Consider the following 18857-nt stretch of genomic DNA (forward strand, 5'->3'; position numbering starts at 1 on the left):
CCATGCGTAAAAGGGAAACAGGGCAAAGGGAGGAGGTGCCAGGACAGGAGATATGCAGGGGCAGGAAGATGCTGGAGAAAAAAAAGGAGGCACAAGAAAAGTTGCCTGAATGAGACTAGAGCAAAGAGACACCCATGCAGCAAGAAGCATAGATGACAGTAGAGGAGAAAGTATTCCTTCAGAGGGATCACAGACAACGAATGGACCCCATTTCAGAGCAATGGAGTATGAAACACCCAACGGGCTGATGTCAGGAAGCAGTGAGAAGTGTCCACTGTGAAGATGGAGCATCTTTTCTATGTGTTCTTTTGTCTTCGTTATTTTTTCAATACCACAATCTTTTAAAAATTAAAAATTTGAAAATTACAAACTAAAAACTCGAGATTTGGCAACAAATCAAGACAAATTTTCTTGCAGCAAAGCCGTTCTGTTCTGAGGAAAGTTTTATTTTACACTGTGGATATCACAGACAACATTTATTACTAGCTAATATGTTCTAGCAACTTTGACAGATTCTGTAGGAGTCATTTTCATTTGCCTCTTAGACCAAGCATAAAAAACACTATTGATGTCACCAAGTTCAGAAAACTGCAATGAAAAATGGAGAGACCATTTAAAAATGAAATAATTTCAGTAGCTTCACTTTCAGTGGTTTGCTCTGCAATCCAGAATCTCAAAAAGAAATTATTACTAGCGCCACAGAACTGTCTATCCCAACTGAAGTACACAATTTAGAGTTCGTTTGTGTTTGACACATTATTTCAGTATTTCAGCCAAAGGCCTGTCCCATTTTGTCTTACAAACTTATTTCTGCTGCAGTTCTGTTTTTTTTTTCACCATCTGTACTTTAGCTGAACTTTACTTCAACATGCTTGTTAAAAGAAATTCAGTTTTCTGAGATTTCGTGGTTGAATCATCCCATGCTACAGAGGACAGGTAGGTTCTTCCAGGGATCTTCAGCAGAATGAAGAACAGCCATAGGGCTGTGGTTACAATTAGAGCTTTATTATTACACAAAAACATTAGTGATCAGCATACCTTATTGTATCTACAATTTCTAGCACTTAGCTTACAGTTAACCTAGAATTCCTACAATCTACCATAGCTATCTAATTACATAGAATACTTAGTTACCTGGACTTCTCAGTCACCTGGACACTCTGCAGACCATGTGTCAAATTCTCAATAATCAATCAACACACTACAATAATTACAGGCTACACTCAGGCTTTACCTAAAAGAACACATGCCACCCAATCCTCAGAAGTAGAAGATAATAGTAGAGGTGTCCATGGGCACTGACGGATCACAGGTTTTACTGTCCAGTAGCAGTTCTAGCCCCAGTCCTTAGAAATGGTGCTGCTTGATTGTGAAGGTAATATTTTATATGCTTTTATCACATCCCTACTCTGTGACAGCTGTCACCACATGCTGGTGGCCCCAGCACCTAAGTTTTGATAACAATGGTGGGCTTAATCACACCACCAACAGGAAGCTTGCCTGTCAACATCCTGGCACTAGAAATGGGGAGACAGAAAGCTGGCAGGGGGTGATATGTTACCAGCCTGTTTACATATTGTGGTTGCTTGCTAAACTTACTACCGTGGGTCAGAGCCAAGGAGTACCAGTCCCCAGTCACATACCTGCCTCAGGAAACTTCAGCAGAACATATGCTATTCTAACAGGCAAATATACTCATGTTTTTTTCTCTAGACTGTTGCTTGCCAACCCAAAAAAATTCCAGAGGTGATTCCCTAGATTCCTCTTCGCTAAGGCTCATGGCTAGTTCCAGTTCCTGACATGAGTCTCCCATGAGTATGCATTAGAAACCTGCTGCCCATTCCCCACCATTGCAGCTTTCTCCTCTGGCCTGACTGCAGCCAAGATTGTCTTTTTTTTTTTCACATTCTTCTTTCCAGGAAGAATGCATATCACCGTCTCAGAGTGATCGGTTGTGCAATATAGGTAGGCTTGAAAGCTAACTTCCACCAGTTATAAAAGCAGAGCCAGCAGAGGCTGGGATGCTGCTGAATATCTCACAGGTTCTTCTATTTATTGCCTAAGACCATACTATCTTACTTCCAGTGTCTACTAACTCACTTGAACGCCAGATTTCAGCACTGTGAGATCTTTTAGCACGGACATACTTTGTGTGCTACTTAGCCTCTCCAGACCGAGTATCCCAGCCCGGGCAGTACTGCCACCAGTCCTTGCTGACCCCTGGAGAGAGCCCATCACTTCGTGCGAGCCTTCAGGCCTATCGCTGCCCACGCATACAGCTGCACTTCCCTGCTCTGGGCTGAGCGCACCAACGGACAGCAGTTGCACGGCACACATCTTCCTCTCCAGACCCTTCACCATCTTCGTATCCCTTTTGGATGCATATATTTAAGTCCTCCTTATTCTGCGGCATCCAAACTGCGCACAGCACGCGAGGCGAGGCGAGGCAGCACCAGAACTGGGCGGGGCGATCCCCAGGGAGGCTGCAGGGCTCTGCCGGCCGGGGCTGACGCGTGCTGCGGGGCAGGGCCGCAGCCGGAAGCCTTGGCACCCCCGAGCTCCAGGCGGCGTTTTCCTCCTCGCAACCACTGTAGCGGGACTAGCGGCTCTCGGCCCGCTCCGCCGTCGCCCCCGCCCTGCGGCCGCCGTGCCGGGGGAGGTGCTGGCGGGGCGGGGCGCACCGCACCGGGCCCATGTCGGCTCCGCGGGCCGCCACGCCGGGCCCTGGCGGCGGGGCTAGGAAGATGGAGCTGGAGCTGGAGCTGGGGAGCAGCACGCAGACGTCGCACCGGCTACTGGCCTACAGCGACGCGCTGCTGTCCATCATCGCCACGGTGATGGTGAGCGCCGGCCGTGGGGGCCTGCGCGGGGCCCGGGCCCTCTCCGACGGGCGGAGGCTGGGCGGGGAGGGACGGGGGCTGCGCCCCGCTTGCCCCGGAGCCGCTGCCCTGCCTTAAGGACCGAACCCAGCGCCGTGCTCAGCTGCCGAGCTGTGTTTACGTTCCCCTTCCCCGCCCTTTTCCCTGGAGGGATCACCGCCGTCTGTCGGAGCTCCAGGCATTTGCGAGCGGGTTCCGCGAACAAGTTCGGGGGTAGCATTGCTCTTAATGAGTCGTTATACGAGCCCTGAGTATTTGCACCCCCCTGAAGTTCGTTAAGTTTTATAATGTTCTGACTTGTACTAATAGAACTTTGTTATTTCAGATTTTGCCTGTGGCTCACACAAAAATACATCCCGATCAGGTACCTTCTTTGCCGTTTTTTGGTCATCTCTCGAGTCTTTGGAAATGAATTTTGCATCGTAATGCAACGCCCCTCTTCCATTCAAGACCTGAACTCCCAAACCATTAGTGTTGAGCCTCAAAGAGGAGCTGTATAGCCTGAGGCGAAGAACTTAGATGCTGAAGGCCTGTGTAGTTTACGAAAGCCATGATATAAAGCCTTAGTAAGATGTATGGAATATGCAGGTCATAGATCTTATGCAGTTATTTTGTATGGAAATTAATGACCTACCTCACTGAAGCATCTGTCAGAAAACATGATTGCATCTTGTTTGCAATACATCATCAGTTAGAGAAGCCACTTAGTATAGCATAAAATGAATGTGAGTTTTAAAATCAGGCTAATCATAACTAATCAGAGTAAAGGTGGAAGAAAAAAGGACTACAGAAATAAATCGAAAGAAGCACGAGTGTTGGGCAGTGTAAGTTAATCATTTGAAAAGACTCACAGTTCCAAATCACAGTATGTGTTTCTGCTCTTAAAAACAGCCAGACTCAACTCTGAGCATTTTGTCTAATTTACTTCAGGAGACTCAACTATGGTCCATGGTTATAGCAAATGTGCTGCATGAGTCTGCGAGTAACTTCTTTAAATCTTTCATTTCTATCTGGGTGTAACTTCTTATTTTGTTTCAGAAACTAGGTGAAAGTGTTCAGCAACTTCTTCTAACAAAAATTGCGGTGTACTTGATGACCTTCTTAATAGTCACAGTGGCATGGGCAGCACATGTAAGGTAGGATGACAGAAAAATGTTGAACTTCATTGCAAAGTTAAGGAAAAGTTCTCATTTAAAAAGTTGGGAGGTAACGTTTTTATGTTGCTGTTATGTTTTTGGATTTTCTTAGTATAAAAATTCTTCCTAAAGCCATGAATAAATATATTTCTCCACAATGGAAACTGTGATATGAGAAAAAAACAAGCATTATATGTCTTTAAAATTAGAATTGCTCTTTATTTCACTTAATAGTTTCAGTGGAATTAAAATTATGCTGAAAAATTGACAATTGTGAGGTTGTGAAGTACAGAAATAGAAGAACTCAGTATAGCCAGCTTAAAATTTGACTTTCTCTGTCCTAAGGGGTGCTTCTCGCAAAATCAAATGTGATGGTATAGGTGCAGCATTTTACAGTGCTGTGTGTGCTGCCACTACACTGTATCTTAGTAGCTAAATGAATATGCAGAGATGAATTAATTTACAAACATTCACTGGAAGTGGGGCAGCAAGCAAGTTTTTTCTTCTATGCCATAGTGTTCTAAGAGTTTTTAAGAGTAAGGTCAGCTGGTCCTTTTTCAAATCCATTAAAAACAATGTGGATTGTGTTCTAGTGAAATCACTAAAAATTACCTCTTTGCTTTCTTTATAGCTCAGCTATTTGTAGGCAGTTCTAATTTGCCATTTTTCCCCCTAGTATCATTCCCAAACATATATGGTAATTAAGTGGAAAGCAATTATAACCCAATGCAACATTTTTTTCTTCAAACATATATATATTAATCCTTACTGTATGCCTTGCAGTGCTAACAAGTGAGATGGAATGTTGCCATTGGTCTTTGTTTGCTATAATTCCTTTTGAGTAAAGAGATAAACCTCTACATCTTTAAGGAAAATTAAAAGCATAATTAAGTGCTTTAAGTCAGCTAGAAAGCTGTGAGTGGATAGTATAGTTTTAAAGGACTCAGGACCTGAATAAATGTTACCCTCACTATAGTGTTGCTAGGCTCCTCTCAGTCAAGCTAAAAATCAAGGTAACTGCATCTTACTGTCTGCTCAAGTAACTCTGCAGCTTACTGGAATCAGGGCAGTGTTTGTTTGAATTCTTAAAATATATAAATGTTGCTACATTCCTTCCCTTAAGGAAGTGGATTGATTCCATCCTCATAGAGATGCAGCCTGTAATTCAATTCCTGAAACTGGTCACATCAGTGCTTTTGTTACATTGTACTTCTTGCCTGCATAAATAAATGTTGAAGGATGGTTTTTAAGAAATTTGTTGTTTTTTTTTTGTTGTTGTTGTGGAGGGTGGTGGGTGCCATTGATTCTTAGTAATGCTTATGTACATCAGGAACTTCATTAACAAGATGTGTGGCAGTTTGGAAGAGTTCATTTGCTTTGTGCAACAACTTGTGCTGTATCTTCAGGAGAAATAGTTTTAAGCCTTGAAGTTCTGCAGATAATCAGGCCCTAACAGCATGAACTTAACTCCGTTCTACCAGTGAGATTCAGAGAAAATGACAAAAATAGCTCTTCACAATGGCATATGAGGCTGAGTTCAGAGACTTTGGATGGTCTCTGAAATCTGCATCTTGCAGACCAGTGCAGTCCTATTGCTTGGATTCTGTCACAACATACTTTAGCACCTGAAAAGTGAAAAGTCAACCTGATGACTGTATATTTGTTTGGGGATCTGAGTATCAAGTGGACTTGATATGGTACTTGTGCATGAATCCCAATATCTTTGATTTTGCTGAAGTGTGACACCCATTTGTAGCCCTATGCCTTATTAGGATTTTGGTATGTGACTAGATGGATCAGTGCTGCCATGTTCATTGCTCTTTGACAACAGAATTGGCTTTAGATAACAGTTAATTTTACCTTGCATCCACCTTTGTGCAAGTGAGATGGAAGGTTAGAACTCAAATATCAGGTGCAGTGGAAGGATAGAACTGGCACACACATGCAAAAAAAACCAAGTTGGTATGTCTTATGCCACATCTCCTTTAAACAGAAGTGAATTGCTCTGCAATTGATCTAGCTTTTCAGATTTTTCTAGCAAGTGACTTCATGCTTGATTGAGTTTTGGTAGCATTTTAATTACCTGCATAAGTTCTAGAGCAGGGGGAAGTCAGATTTCTCTATACTGCGTATGTAAATTGTATGCTGTGTTGCAGTGCAGATTTTTGAATCTGTCCTGTTCATGGTATCTTGTCTTGCCAGGTTATTCCAAGTGATAGAGCTTATAGATGATGTCCTTGCTCTTCTAAATCTGGTGAGTATTACCAGGTATGCTTGGTGATTAACTATCAAATATATGCCACTTTTTCCTTAGTATGCGTCTATGAAACAGAAGGCTTCTAATTAACTCTGCCAAAGTTCCTGCCAAAGGCAGGAGAAAAATAGAATTCCTCCTAGGCAAACTTGTGATAGAAAGCTAACTTGCTTGTATTTTGCATGTGTTTTACTGTAAGCTAAAAGAACCTCTGCACTTCAACTGGAGGAACTAAGAGGCACCTAGGCAGAAAGATTTTGACCCTTGCGGTCAGTATTGCTCACGTATGTCCTCTATGTAACGCTGTGTCATTTGTAGCAAAAATCAGAGCTGTGAATTTGAGTTTCAGTTGTGATTTCAGCCATTTTTCTGTTGAAATTCATTGTGGAGTGTATTTAAAACAGTATTATATGGTCTTACTGCTGAGATAGCAGTCTCTAAAGCAGTGTTTTCATTTCTCTTTCCTAAATCTCATAAGAATTCCTCACTTATCTGAGAGGGTGTCTATATGAGCCATGCTGCAATGCCTTGGTTGCTGATAGATGTAATGGAATGCTACCCTGGGGTACATATTCTTGTTTTAGCTAGAGCTTTGTAAAACGGTGTAAAATGTTGTTCTCTTGACATTGCAATCACAGCTCCTTTAATTTTTATAAAAAAAAAAAATTCTGAATGTAAGTTCCTTGAGAACAATACAGGAAATTATGTAGGAACAGCTGCTTAAAGCATGTAACTCTTCACTAATTTACTCTTTAAAGCAGTGTCTGCTGTAAGCTTTTGTTGTTGTTTTTTTAATTTGACTTTACTATGTTTGAGATATTTGTGATCAAAAGTTAATAGCTGTGGCTAGGGAAAAATAGAAGCACCTCTTAAAGATTCTGTGTGGTACTTTGGGCAAAGAAATCTAGCAAGAGATCTGCTACAAGCCACAGACAAGTCTCTTATCAATAGTACTGGTAAGAAAGCTGTAGTGTTTTCTGAAGTAAACCTGAACACTTTGGGATAGGGGACATGAAAGGTGGGTTTGAAACTAGCCATATGTTATAGTAATAGCTCAGCAACTTCAGAAATGTTTTCTTCATGATGCAGCATTTGAGCTTTTGTGTTGCATACTCTGTTTTGAATTATGTGATTGTTTGCTTGTAGTTTACCTAGATTTTCAGTATGTTTTTTTTCTTTTTCAAGGCCTGTATGATGATCATAACTTTCTTGCCATACACAGTAAGTACTTTTCCAAAATTTGACATGTATTTAAATTACTGTTTCTTTTTTTTCTATTTGGAATGACTTCACTAAAGTATTCAGAAAACCAGGATAGTATTACTATAGTGTAAACCCAGAATCCATTGTAATAGTTCATTTTGTAATTAATTTATTAATCCTTAATTTTTGAAAATTCACAATGTTATTATCTGCAACTACAGCAGACCAAGTAGAAGATGGATATTGAAACAAAAAGTGTAATCATAAAAATGCACAGTTTGCCATGTTTTCTTTAAAACAAGTGGATGTATTGAGAGATGTCAAAGTTGAGTAGAGAGAATTTTGCATTTTGTAAGGAAACTAAAGCTGTGTTTCATACTGCTCTGCAATTTTTGGTCAGATAACCTAGAGAGAATAATTGCAACTGAACACCACAATTAGCAAAACAAAACAGTTGTTTAAAATGATTGTTGATTTCTATTGTATGTTTAGAACAGATTAAATGACAGGCTGTTTCTTTGTGGATAAATCTGTTATTATTACTCTACAAAGAATAAGGCTGTGGTCAATAGAAAGGCCTCTGTCAGCAAGCGTATATACTTTGTTCTTTGCTTTCTAGCTGAAATAGTTTTTATAAGGTTGACACTGTTATCTAATACCAATTCCTAATGGTTTGTTTGTTGGTTTTCCTTTTTTTTTTTTCCTTCTTTTGTTTTCATGTAATGGAGCTACAGAAATAAATAAGGCATGCAGCCATGAAGTTAGAGAAATAAAAGGATTCAACAAAGTGTTCTAATATTAAGATGGCTCAGTTACAGACATATACCTACTGAAATGTTGTTAAACTTCTTGCTCAGCTGCAAAGCAGTTTGTAGTTACTGGGAAGACACAGCATCAGTGAGGTTAAGATTTACAGAATCAACCCGAGAGCAAAGCCACCTCTTCAGACACCTTCAGCTGGGATGCTTGCATGTGTTTGTGGCTAGAGACTGCATGTAGTGGAGCTGCACTGAAAAGTAAAGCGTTATTTATGTTTTTAAGTTTCAGTATCAAATGAAGAATACTTCATTCCTAATTGCTACCTAGCAGCATGTTTGATCTGGTTGCTTTATCTTCTAGTTTTCCTTAATGGCCTCGTTTCCAGGGGTGCCTTTTGGAATTTTCCTGTTCAGTGTCTGTGCTGTTGTCATTGGCCTTATACAGGTAAGTTATCTGATTACATTTTCTCTTTTAGAGGCTATATTTTATTGAATGGAACTAAAGTCCAGTTTGTTAGCTACAGATATAAACTGACAAGTACCTTTTTTTGTTTGTATAGCAGTAATTATTGTGGATAGTTATCTGTCGATGACATGAGTGATTGCATTACTACTGTCCTGTGCAGCTCCCTTATGCAACAGATCTTTTGTTCTAAAGTTTGGAATTCTTTCCTCACTCTTCAAAAGTTTTAAAATTGGCCAAATAGCAATTCATCATTCCTGCTGTGGTTTTCACTGCGCCAGACAGCAATGGCTGAGGGGCCATAGGCTTTCTGCCTGTGTTTTAAGTACTTGACAATGGCTCTGGTTTCTCCTGAGGTAGTCACTAGTTGCCTTCTGTGTCTTATTGTGAAGAATATTGTTGAATGTATTCTGGAATTTGTTGATTTACAGTTTTAAAATTGAAATGCTGTGTATGCTTGTATGAATCATTTTCAGTAACTCGCAATTATGACATTTTTCTTGCAGGCTGTGATAGTAGTGTATGGATTCTATCACCCACACTTACTGAATCAGCAGATACAGGTGTCTGAAAATCAGAACTTCTATAAACGTCACATCCTAAAGATTATCCTAAGAGGACCAGTTTTATGCTTTTTAGCAGCCATCTTTTCTTTTTTCTTTATTCCCTTGGTAAGTTCTTCCACTCATCAGAGTACATTAATGAAGCAGCTTATATTAGCTGTGCTTACGGTTATTGTTAAAACTGTATGTTAAAATAATTATCTGTGTGTTAAATATGCAGATTTTCTCAGTTGCCAATTCTGTGGTGATGTAATTATGGCCTGTATTCTGTGTTGAGCACGTTCAGTTTACGGAGACCAATCCCTAGACTGAGTTTGTATAGGTTTTGGAGAAGTTTTTTGCTACAGTGTTTGCTTTACTCAGTCTAGGTGTTCATAATGGTTTCCTTAATTACTTCTCAGAAGCAGATTTTTTAAAATGTAAGTTAGAATCTTTCTTATCATAAGTAAGTTATATGATGTGAAAGGCTACAGGAAGTGAGCTTCATATTGCACAAACTGAAAAGAGGTGAACATAATTGTTGTATTTGCAAGATTTAGGAGCAAATAGAGTAAGCAGACCACCCAGCCTAATCGCATCTCAGAACAAATGCTTTTGGCTAAGTCTTGCTTTTACATAGCCTTTTTCTCTACCATCTTTATTAAGTGCTGGAGTTACTCCTACATATTCATAGCTCTTATTTTTCTCAAAATCTCTGCTTGGAACTGGAATCTAGCTTTTAATATGCTCAGTTTCCTTTCCTCTGTCTTGTTCTTTAGGAATAGATGGATTTAAATGAGTTTTTAAATACACCGTCATAGTTCCCAAATTTGGCAAGAGTTGGATCTGTAACTAGTCTTTTTTTGCAGAAGTAACAATCCAAGTGTGAAAATGCCTGACTGTAACTGAAAATACTTCTCTCGTCTGGGACTTCACTGTTATTCTCCGCTCTTGTTCACAAATACAATTTTTTTAAAAAAACATTAACAACAGTAAAATATTAATGAGAACTTGGACTTGTGCAGAATCTGTGAACAACATTTGACTGTCTTCGGACAGAAGTAGCATGCAGACTGATGCAGCTTATGCAAGCTCCCCCAGCAGTCAGTTGGCGCGGTGGGTCAGCATAATGGTTACATACTTCAAAAACAAGTTCAGGAGACGGATACTTAAATCATGCTCTTTTTGGGGGGAACTTGCTGAGATGTATTTAAATTTCAGGGAGGTGGGGGTATTTTTATAATAAGGACATTTCACAGAAATGCTTAACATACTACAGCCTTCATCAAAGATATAAAGGAACCGGAAGAGATTTGAGCATTTTCACGAAATCTTCATAGAGTAGTGGTCAAAATTTGCAAAGCACTCTGCCCTTGGGAGTGTCTCTCACAGCTCTTTCTGTTTCCTAACTTAAGAAACCCTTGCACTTCTCTGTCACCACCACCCTTTTTTCAGTGCAGCTTTCTGAGCAAGCCTGCTGGAAATATAAAGTGATTTGACAAAAAGAAAGCAATTGCAGGCTTGGTTTTATTACTTTTTCTACTTGTAAAGCAGTAGAGATTCCCTGACCTCATTATTACATGGTTATCCGAACACTTTTGCCAGAGATTTAAGAGATTTAATTGGGAAACGTGGTATTGCAATTTAAGTGACAAATGCCAGGTATCACTAGGAACATGTGGTAGTTCTCTAACTTGTGTTTTAGCTTGGTTTGCTGATTTTATTAAATTTGCTATCAAAAAGTGGTAGTATTCAAGATGTGCATGTTGATATCAGATGAGTTATTTTCACACCATAAAATCACAATTTTCTTTTTCTCCATGAGATTATAACTAAGGATTGTGAATAATGGTTTCGTATTAAATTTGGGGAGAAATTTATGTTTTGATTATTAAATTTAAATTCTCTTCATTTCCTTTTCCATAGTCTTACCTACTTCTTGGGCTCGTAATCGTTTTTCCACATCTCAGTCGATTCATAACATGGTGTAAAACCAAGATTGTAGGTGAGTATTTACAGGGAGTGTATTCAAATGTTCAGTTACTAGGTTGTCAAATTGTTATCCAAACAGCATGGAATGATGTAATTTCAATACTTCCAATCTCAGTCTTGGAATATAATGATTTGGGGGACGTGGGAATTTTATTTAGCTGTATTTCCATTTTCTCCTCAGCTGCCTGCTTACCTTATGTTTCCTACTGGATTTGTATAGCATATATGTTACAGCATCATTTCTGAAAGTGAAACCTCTCTTGGTTTGTCCTGAATGTTATACAAACACAAAAACAGAGTGATGACTGCAGGCTGTCTATCCCTTTTCTTTCCTTAAAGGAGAGGGTGAGGACAGAAAAATACAGGAAGCAAGCTCTGTGCCTGCGTAACTTTCTTTTCAGCAGTACTCTATGTTCCCATGTTCTCTGGCATCCAACAGCACATCTGAGATTCTGGAATCATAGAATCACCAGGATTGGAAAAAGCTTCCAAGATCATCCACAGTGTCTTTGAGAACCTACTGCTGTTAGGTTATTCTGGGGTATATAGCACAGCATCTGAATAGGGCTTTTTGACTTTTTCTCCTTCAGAGGAAAAATTGACTTTTCTGTTCCTGAAGCACTTGTCCTGTTCAGGGAGAGTCACAACTGCAGGAAAAATATGGTTCTATGAAAAAAAGTGGAACGACTGACTTGGGTGTATGAGCAGCACCCTTCTTTATACAGAAAGATTTTGTCAGGTGTGGTGAAAGACAGTAGGTGGGGAAATCATGGCAGCTTTGTTGTTCTTATGTTGATTCATATATATGTATTTTTTCCTTTAACTATCTCATTTTGTAACTTCTGATTTTTGTCTGTCTTTAGTATAAAAACACCCAGATGTTTTTTCCAGGTCCCAGAGATGAAGAGGAGGCAAGCTATAGCTTAGAAACCTTTAGTTTTTACCTCAGTGAGCCTCTGAGTAAGGAACGGGTAGAAGCATTCAGTGATGGAGTCTATGCTATTGTAGCAACCTTGCTCATTTTGGATATCTGGTAAGGCTTTGTGCTGACTCTCACAACCTGTATTGTGAACTGTAATATCAATTTGTATATGCGTGTAATGTTTGAAGAAATAAAGCCGGCTAAATATTGACACTCACTTTTAAAATCTGCAGTAGTGACCGTAAGTGTAATTTTCCAGAAAGAGCACCTCCTACATGTCAGCACTAATGATCATCACTCTATGTAATGTATGTTGGGGACTCTTGAAGAACAAAGCTTCCTTTATATTTCATTGTGTTTTCAGATAAAAAGACTTTTGTCAGGAAAAGCTGTGTTCCTGTGGCAACTTTATTATATTAATCTGAAGGAATGCCAGCTTACTTTTCAAATTTCCTTTCAGATCTAATTTATTTGCAGAACTTTTATTTGAAATGCCCATGCTGAGTTAAAAATTAGAGAACTACAGACGGATATGTATTCTTCTCTACCTTCTCAGAGTAAAACAACATAGAACATTTTTGGTCCAGGTGTGTTTTATGAAATGTGCATGAAAGTAAACTACGTTTTCTTTCCATAGTGAAGACAACGTTCCTGATCCAAGAGAAGTTGGGGAGAAGTTTCATGGAAGCCTTCTTGAAGCTTTAAGTGAATATGGACCAAACTATCTTGCCTACTTTGGTTCTTTTGTGACAATTGGTCTCTTGTGGTTTGTCCATCACTCGCTTTTCCTGTATGTAACAAAAGCTACACGATTAATGGGACTGCTTAATATACTTTCGTTGGCTTTCATTGGTGGTCTTCCGCTGGCTTACCAGCTGACCAGTGAATTTGCAGAGAAGTCACACAATGAGATAGAAGCTATTCAGGTCAGCTGTGTAATTACTTTCTTTGCCAGCATATTTCAGTTTGCAATATGGACTACAGCCCTCCTCCATGAAAGGGAAACATTGCATCCTTTTGCTAGATATGGTGGCAAGGAGCATGCCTTCATGTTTGCCAAGCTGGCTCTCTACCCTTGTGTGAGTCTTGGGGCCTTCTTTCTAACATGCTTGTTAAGTGAATTTAGCACAGAAATTTTCCATCTTATGCAGATTGTAATCCCATTTGCTTTTCTTGCCTTGCGCATTTTTGTCAGGATTTCTTTAACTGTCATAAAGTCTGTGATGTCTCTTTCCAGACGGAAGGTTGTATTGTTAGAAGAAGAGGAGGCATGTTTGTCTCCTACTGAAACACACTCATAAATTTCCATGCAGTGCATGTGAAGTTAAATCATTAATTTCAGTTCTTCTAACTCATGTTGTCTTGATGTGTGATCTGTATATTGATCTAAATTAAAGCTTGTGTTGACCATAACTGGAGTGTATTTTAATTTTAGCTGGTCATGCCTAAAAGCCTTTCTGTAAAACCAGTAATAAGGGGACAAGTGAGGAAAGAGTAAGTGGGGAAAACAGAAAGCACGTTCCCCTATCTTGAAAATTACCTTTTGGGAAAAAAATGCTGCTTGAAGTGTAACTGTAGTGATAGTGATGGTGTACACAGATACCCAGTGAAATGCCTTTCTCTGATGTGCAGTAGTCAGTATGGAAACAAAACACAGGTATAGAAGCTGATTATGCTGCTATAAAATAGGAAGAAAGGCTTGGCAGATGTGATGGACACTTCTGGTTTTCTGGATGGTGTATCGTAACAGGACATTTGTGTATACAGATTGCTGGTCTCTGCTCTCACCCCTTTATTCTAAGTCAACGGCATCGCTTCTCAATAGCCAGTGATCATTTTGAAAAGCTCCTTTTGAACAGTTTTGAACTTCTCTTGAGAGTTGAGAATTGAATTGTGTATGCAGGCCCCCAGGCTACCTAAACAAAAGTTCAGTTACATTCTTTTTAAAAATGGTGTTTTTAAAATATGAGGATTCGTGGCTGCACATGCAGGGTTTGAACTAGCTTTGATGTCTCCTAGGGAAGAAATTTGAAGAGCTGTGAGGCTAAGTAAATTTGCCTTCAGTTCTCAAGCAACTCTACATCTGAAATGAAAGGTTTGGATTTCTCAGGCTTTCAGCATCTGCTCTCATGCCATAGAAAGAAACCTCTTTTTGTTCATGTGAAAGCATGATGCTATATTCTGATAGAATGTGACTTTCTTACATGTGTAACAATTCTCCAGTGGAAAAGAGAATTGAGTTGGTCTTTCACAAGAGGCGAGATAAGCAATAGTGAAACTCCTAAGGAACTAACTGGTAGAAGTTCTAGTCTACTGGACATTGGTATTTTTTAACGTTTATGTACTGATGCTCAAACTTTTTCCTGTGGATAGCTGTTTAAGAAGGAGCAGGTAAATTTATCCAGGCTCTGACTATCCTCTGGAAGGCGTTACATTTCTTTTTGGTAGAGGCATTAGTTTGTACTTTGAACTTAGTGCCTGATAACCTTAATGCCATGTTTAAAAGCTGTTGGGGGATTTTGGTGTTCCTCTTAAAAAGGAATAACAAAAACAATAGAAAAAAAGCAACACAGTCCTGCAGTAAATAATGCTTGGAATAATTATTAGTGAAAACAAATTTAAATACCTACTTTCAGTTGACATTACTCTAAAAGCATTTTTTGCTTTTGGTTTGAAGCATCTTAGTGTATTGTATGCTTACTGTAAGATAAACCTTCAGATACGCAAGAGTTTTATACCTGGTTGAGGCTAAATGACTTGCAGTAGGATTCTGTGTTGTGTAATGTATTGCTGGTTTTTTTTTTTTCTGATAACTAATAAAAGCACTTTGGTTCTATACAGTTTTGTTTCTGTAGTTCAGTTGGCACATAGGCAGTGAATATCTGTACCGGTAATAAATTTCAATCGTTGAAGAAAATAGCAAAACTTCCACCCCTTTATTTCTGCTCTGCAGATGATGTTTGAATCAAATCCATTTTCTGCCTGACATCCAACCTAAGTCTCCTCTCTTTTAGTTCAAAACCATTCCTCCTTATCATATAACTATCGGGCCATGCAGAATGCCAGTCTCCCTCCTTAAGTTTCTGACAAGTACTGGAAGGTCAGAGTGAGGTCTCCCCGGAGCCTTCTCTTCTCCAGGCTGAACAAGGCTGGCTCCCTCAACCTTTTTTCACAGGAGCGATGCTCCAGCCCTCTGAGCATCTTCGGGGCCTCCTCTGGACCCGTTCCAGCAGCTCCATATCCTTGTGCTGAGGGCTCCGGCTCCGGACACAGTGCTGTAGATGCAGGGAAGTGCAGAAGGGGTACAGTCTTGTAACCCATACAACTGGAGGATGCTTTGCCCCTTCTATTATATCATCTGTGCGTTCTTGTAGTTATTCGTTTCTGAAAAGCTGACTTATCCAAAATTCGGGAACAGATTCATTAAGTTCAACGCGGCGCTGGCGAGCAGGCACGCTTTATTTACTGCGTCACATAGTAGGGACGGGCAGGAAGGCGGGCAAAGCGGCGCGCAGGACCGGCTTTCCTTCCGCTCCCTTCCGCCACAGCCCCGCTTTCTGCTGCCAGTTCCGCCGCCAGGATGATTCCACCGGTGCAGGTCTCGCCCCTCATCAAGGTGAGGCCGCGGCAGCCCCTGCCGCCATCCCGCTCCGCTCCGCAATTCTGCGGGCCGGGCCGGGCCGGGCATGGTGGCAGCGGCGGCGGCGGCGGCTGAGCGCGGGGTGCGCCCTTGTCTCTTGCTCCCCGCAGTTCACCCGGTACTCGGCGCTGCTCGTGGGGATGATCTACGGCAAGAAGCGATACGGTGAGTGCGGCGGCCCTTGGCCCCGCGGCCCACTCCTCCCCTCCCTCCCCAAGGGCACCTTGAGGCGGCCGCCATTTCCCTCCCGCCCCGGGGGAAGGCGTCCCGTGTGCGGCCCTGCCGCCCCTTCCCTCTTGGCTTGGGTTTTCTTTCCGAGCGAGCTTGAGCCTCACTGCTGTCCCGAGCCTCAGCAGCGGTGTTTTTAACCGTGTGTGTTAACGGCAGACTACCTAAAGCCTATTGCTGAGGAGGAGAGAAGGATAGAGGCGGAGGAGAAGAAGAAGCGCGAGGAGCTCGAACGGATCGCAAAGGAACTGGCAGAAGGTGGGCTCTTGGGTGGGATTGTTTGCCCTCATTAGGGTACAGTTCACCCTGAGGCGGCTGATGACCAAAGCCAGAGGTCCTGGGCCACTGCTTCTGTCTGCAGCTCACTTGGCTGTGCCATCACTAGCGTAGGTGTAGAGGTTGACTTCACTTGTGGTGTCCTTCACATCAGGACTGCTGCTTTTCTCATTCCCACCGTACAGCATTACTGCAGCAGCATGCTTTCTTTTTTCCTTAGGATTATTTCTTTAATCCTCCATGCCTTTCTAATATGTACAGAATAGCTGTGAGTTAAATGGACTTACAGAAAGGAAAAACTTGAACAGAACTGATTAATAACTCTCACTAGTTTTGGTGTAGCTTCACAGTGTTTCTCTGGGAAATACTGACATTTGTGTTGTCTTGAAAAAAGATTAATGTTGAACAAAACCCTGTGAAAAAACAAACTTGAGTGAACTACACATACATACAAGCAAATATTCAAGCTGTTGAATGGTTTTCTTAGATAAAGCTATTTAGCATCTTGAATGTGTAGCTTTCATTGAACTTTGTACATAAATCTTTGGGGTATTTATTTGGCTGAAGAATTTTGCATTTTTGGGGACAGAAGCTGTCCTGGAGGACTGGTAGTTCATTTAGAAGTGGAGTTCTGTGATTATTTCTTTAGGATGTTTATTTAAATATTATATAGGCTGGCTGTTAGCTTTCCCAGCAGTGGCATGATACAGTTCTTGGTAAGAAAAGCAGTTCTTAGAACTTGAATCAGTGCAGTGCAGCAGTTGAAGATTGTTCTTCCAAGATGGATAAATGGAAGCATCTGTGCTGATGACTTTCAGGGCTTATCTGAATTGTCATTTCAGAAGGTTGTTACTTAACCAGTGAGCAAGGCAAAAGAACTTGCTTTTACACTACAGCAATGAAAATGCACTTCAGTTGAGTTAGCAGAAGCAGAAATTACAAAAACCAGCTAGAAAGAAATGGCATATTTAAAGCTTATCTTTGATCCCACAAGTGTTCTGCATGTTTTAGTAGTTTAGTAGTAATGGAAGTTACGAGTAATCTTAACTATGTTTGTTTTTCTTCCCTTCTAGCATCTGAAGATTCCATTTTGAAATAAAGGATTGGATCTTAATTTTAGATACATGGCTAGGCTCTGAATGGTGTAGTGGTTGATGGTCTCTGCATGTTACTCTACCAATAAAGTACTTAACCACGCTTCAGTTGGTATTTTTGACTAAATTGCACAGAGCAACAACAGAAGTATTTACACAGTGTCAAAGATTGCACTGGTCAGAAGCTGACCATCACAGCTGCTGATGAAACAATTTGTGTATTCCTCTATCAACAGAGATAGTCTCCACACTAGTTACACTCAGGGAATGTTGCGATCAGGAAATTCATAGATTTTAAAACACACAGGAGTCCATGGAGAAGGCTAGCATTGCACTGGTTGCCTGTACCTTTGTTTTAACTAGCTTAAGTAGAGTATTGCTGTGATATTTTTTCAGCCTTTTTAACCACAGTGGAAAATGGTACTGCTTTTGCTTTTGACAGTTACAGACAAATTTGACTTTGATTTGTCAAGCTGTTCTGTAACATGAGGAATTAGTATTGACTTAATAGCTTGTTTTTAACAGTTGTCTTTCACAATTTCACAAATGGTCAAGTGCTCCCTGAAACTAAGAAAAATTGCCATCTGATTGTAGTTTTATCTGTAAAACAGGGCTGGCTATACTTATGTGACTGAAGTTTAAAAGCTGTTAGCCTTTAACCACTAATTTAGTAGCATTTCTTCCTTTGGAAAGCTGAGTGGAGGTGGAACTGTTCCTCTCCTGCCTTACTGAAAGGAGAACAGTGTTTCTCAGCTTTAGATGGAGTCAGAACCTTGCCAGCTTGGGGAAGAACAATGAGCACATCTTCCAGATCCATGTGAAATGGCTGAAAACAGAGCTGTACTCCCTGCTTTCCTAGGAGCTTTCTATCTCTGTCCTTCAGCTTCTATCCAAGAAAAACCCCCACACATGCCCTACTTCCAGTCTCACAGGGGTATTAATTTCCAGCCTCTGCTTTAAAAGCAACTATGACCTGTCCACATTAGCTCCTGCCATGAGATCCGTATAAACAAGACTCCTTTCCTTGTCTCCCACTGGTGCTGAGAGCTGATTCAAAAGTTGAAAACCTCTCCTGGGCTGCTGAGGGGGAACCATGCCAGGTTTCAGTCTTGTCTAACTGGCCAGTATCTTAAGTGGGAAGCAAAGTATACGTGTAGTTCTTGACAGTGCAACAAGATGTAGAGACATTTGTTAGTGAAGGCTTGCTGATCAGAAAGAACAGCTGTTCCAATGTTCTGGCAAAAAGATGATGCAGTTAAATGCAACCATTTTGGAAAAAAAAAAAAAAAAAAAAAAAGAAAAAAAAAGGATTGCATGACCCCGTCTGTGATGCAAGAAAGTCAGTGTTCCTCTCAAACACTTAGCACATACTGGACACTGGGAGTGAGAGACGTAGGGACAGGCAGGGAGAACTTCTGTCTGTAATGGAAGGGTTTCTTCCCTTCAGTTGATGCGCTCCAGGCCATTATA

General features: G+C 40.7%; 2 protein-coding genes across 2 annotated transcripts; both read left to right on the plus strand.

Annotated features, from left to right (window-relative positions):
• Positions 1–2703: 2703 nt before the first annotated feature.
• On the plus strand, positions 2704–14985 carry TMEM175 (transmembrane protein 175). Its single transcript, XM_042866317.1, has 10 exons — positions 2704–2840; positions 3205–3243; positions 3918–4015; positions 6218–6269; positions 7455–7490; positions 8592–8675; positions 9200–9364; positions 11162–11240; positions 12119–12260; positions 12787–14985. Exons 1-10 carry the CDS (start codon positions 2745–2747, stop codon positions 13448–13450), a joined length of 1455 nt encoding a protein of 484 aa, XP_042722251.1. The 5' UTR covers positions 2704–2744; the 3' UTR covers positions 13451–14985.
• A 633-nt stretch (positions 14986–15618) lies between these two features.
• On the plus strand, positions 15619–17490 carry ATP5ME (ATP synthase membrane subunit e). The gene is made up of 4 exons (XM_042866241.1): positions 15619–15765; positions 15900–15954; positions 16177–16275; positions 17367–17490. The coding sequence occupies exons 1-4, from the start codon at positions 15730–15732 to the stop codon at positions 17390–17392; spliced, it is 216 nt and encodes a 71-aa protein (XP_042722175.1). The 5' UTR covers positions 15619–15729; the 3' UTR covers positions 17393–17490.
• Positions 17491–18857: the final 1367 nt, after the last annotated feature.

This window comes from Lagopus leucura, unplaced genomic scaffold, assembly GCF_019238085.1.
Source record: "Lagopus leucura isolate 7727_CA_CO unplaced genomic scaffold, USGS_WTPT01 Super-Scaffold_810, whole genome shotgun sequence".
NCBI classification, from domain to species: Eukaryota; Metazoa; Chordata; class Aves; order Galliformes; family Phasianidae; genus Lagopus; species Lagopus leucura.

Coding starts and splice junctions, on each gene's coding strand:
- TMEM175 (XM_042866317.1), top strand. CDS start 2,745: ATGGAGCTGGAGCTGGAGCTGGGGAGCAGCACGCAGACGTCGCACCGG. Junction 8,676..9,199: donor TTGTCATTGGCCTTATACAG/GTAAGTTATCTG, acceptor TTTTTCTTGCAG/GCTGTGATAGTAGTGTATGG. Junction 11,241..12,118: donor GTGTAAAACCAAGATTGTAG/GTGAGTATTTAC, acceptor TGTTTTTTCCAG/GTCCCAGAGATGAAGAGGAG.
- ATP5ME (XM_042866241.1), top strand. CDS start 15,730: ATGATTCCACCGGTGCAGGTCTCGCCCCTCATCAAG. Junction 15,766..15,899: donor AGGTCTCGCCCCTCATCAAG/GTGAGGCCGCGG, acceptor TGCTCCCCGCAG/TTCACCCGGTACTCGGCGCT. Junction 15,955..16,176: donor CTACGGCAAGAAGCGATACG/GTGAGTGCGGCG, acceptor TGTTAACGGCAG/ACTACCTAAAGCCTATTGCT.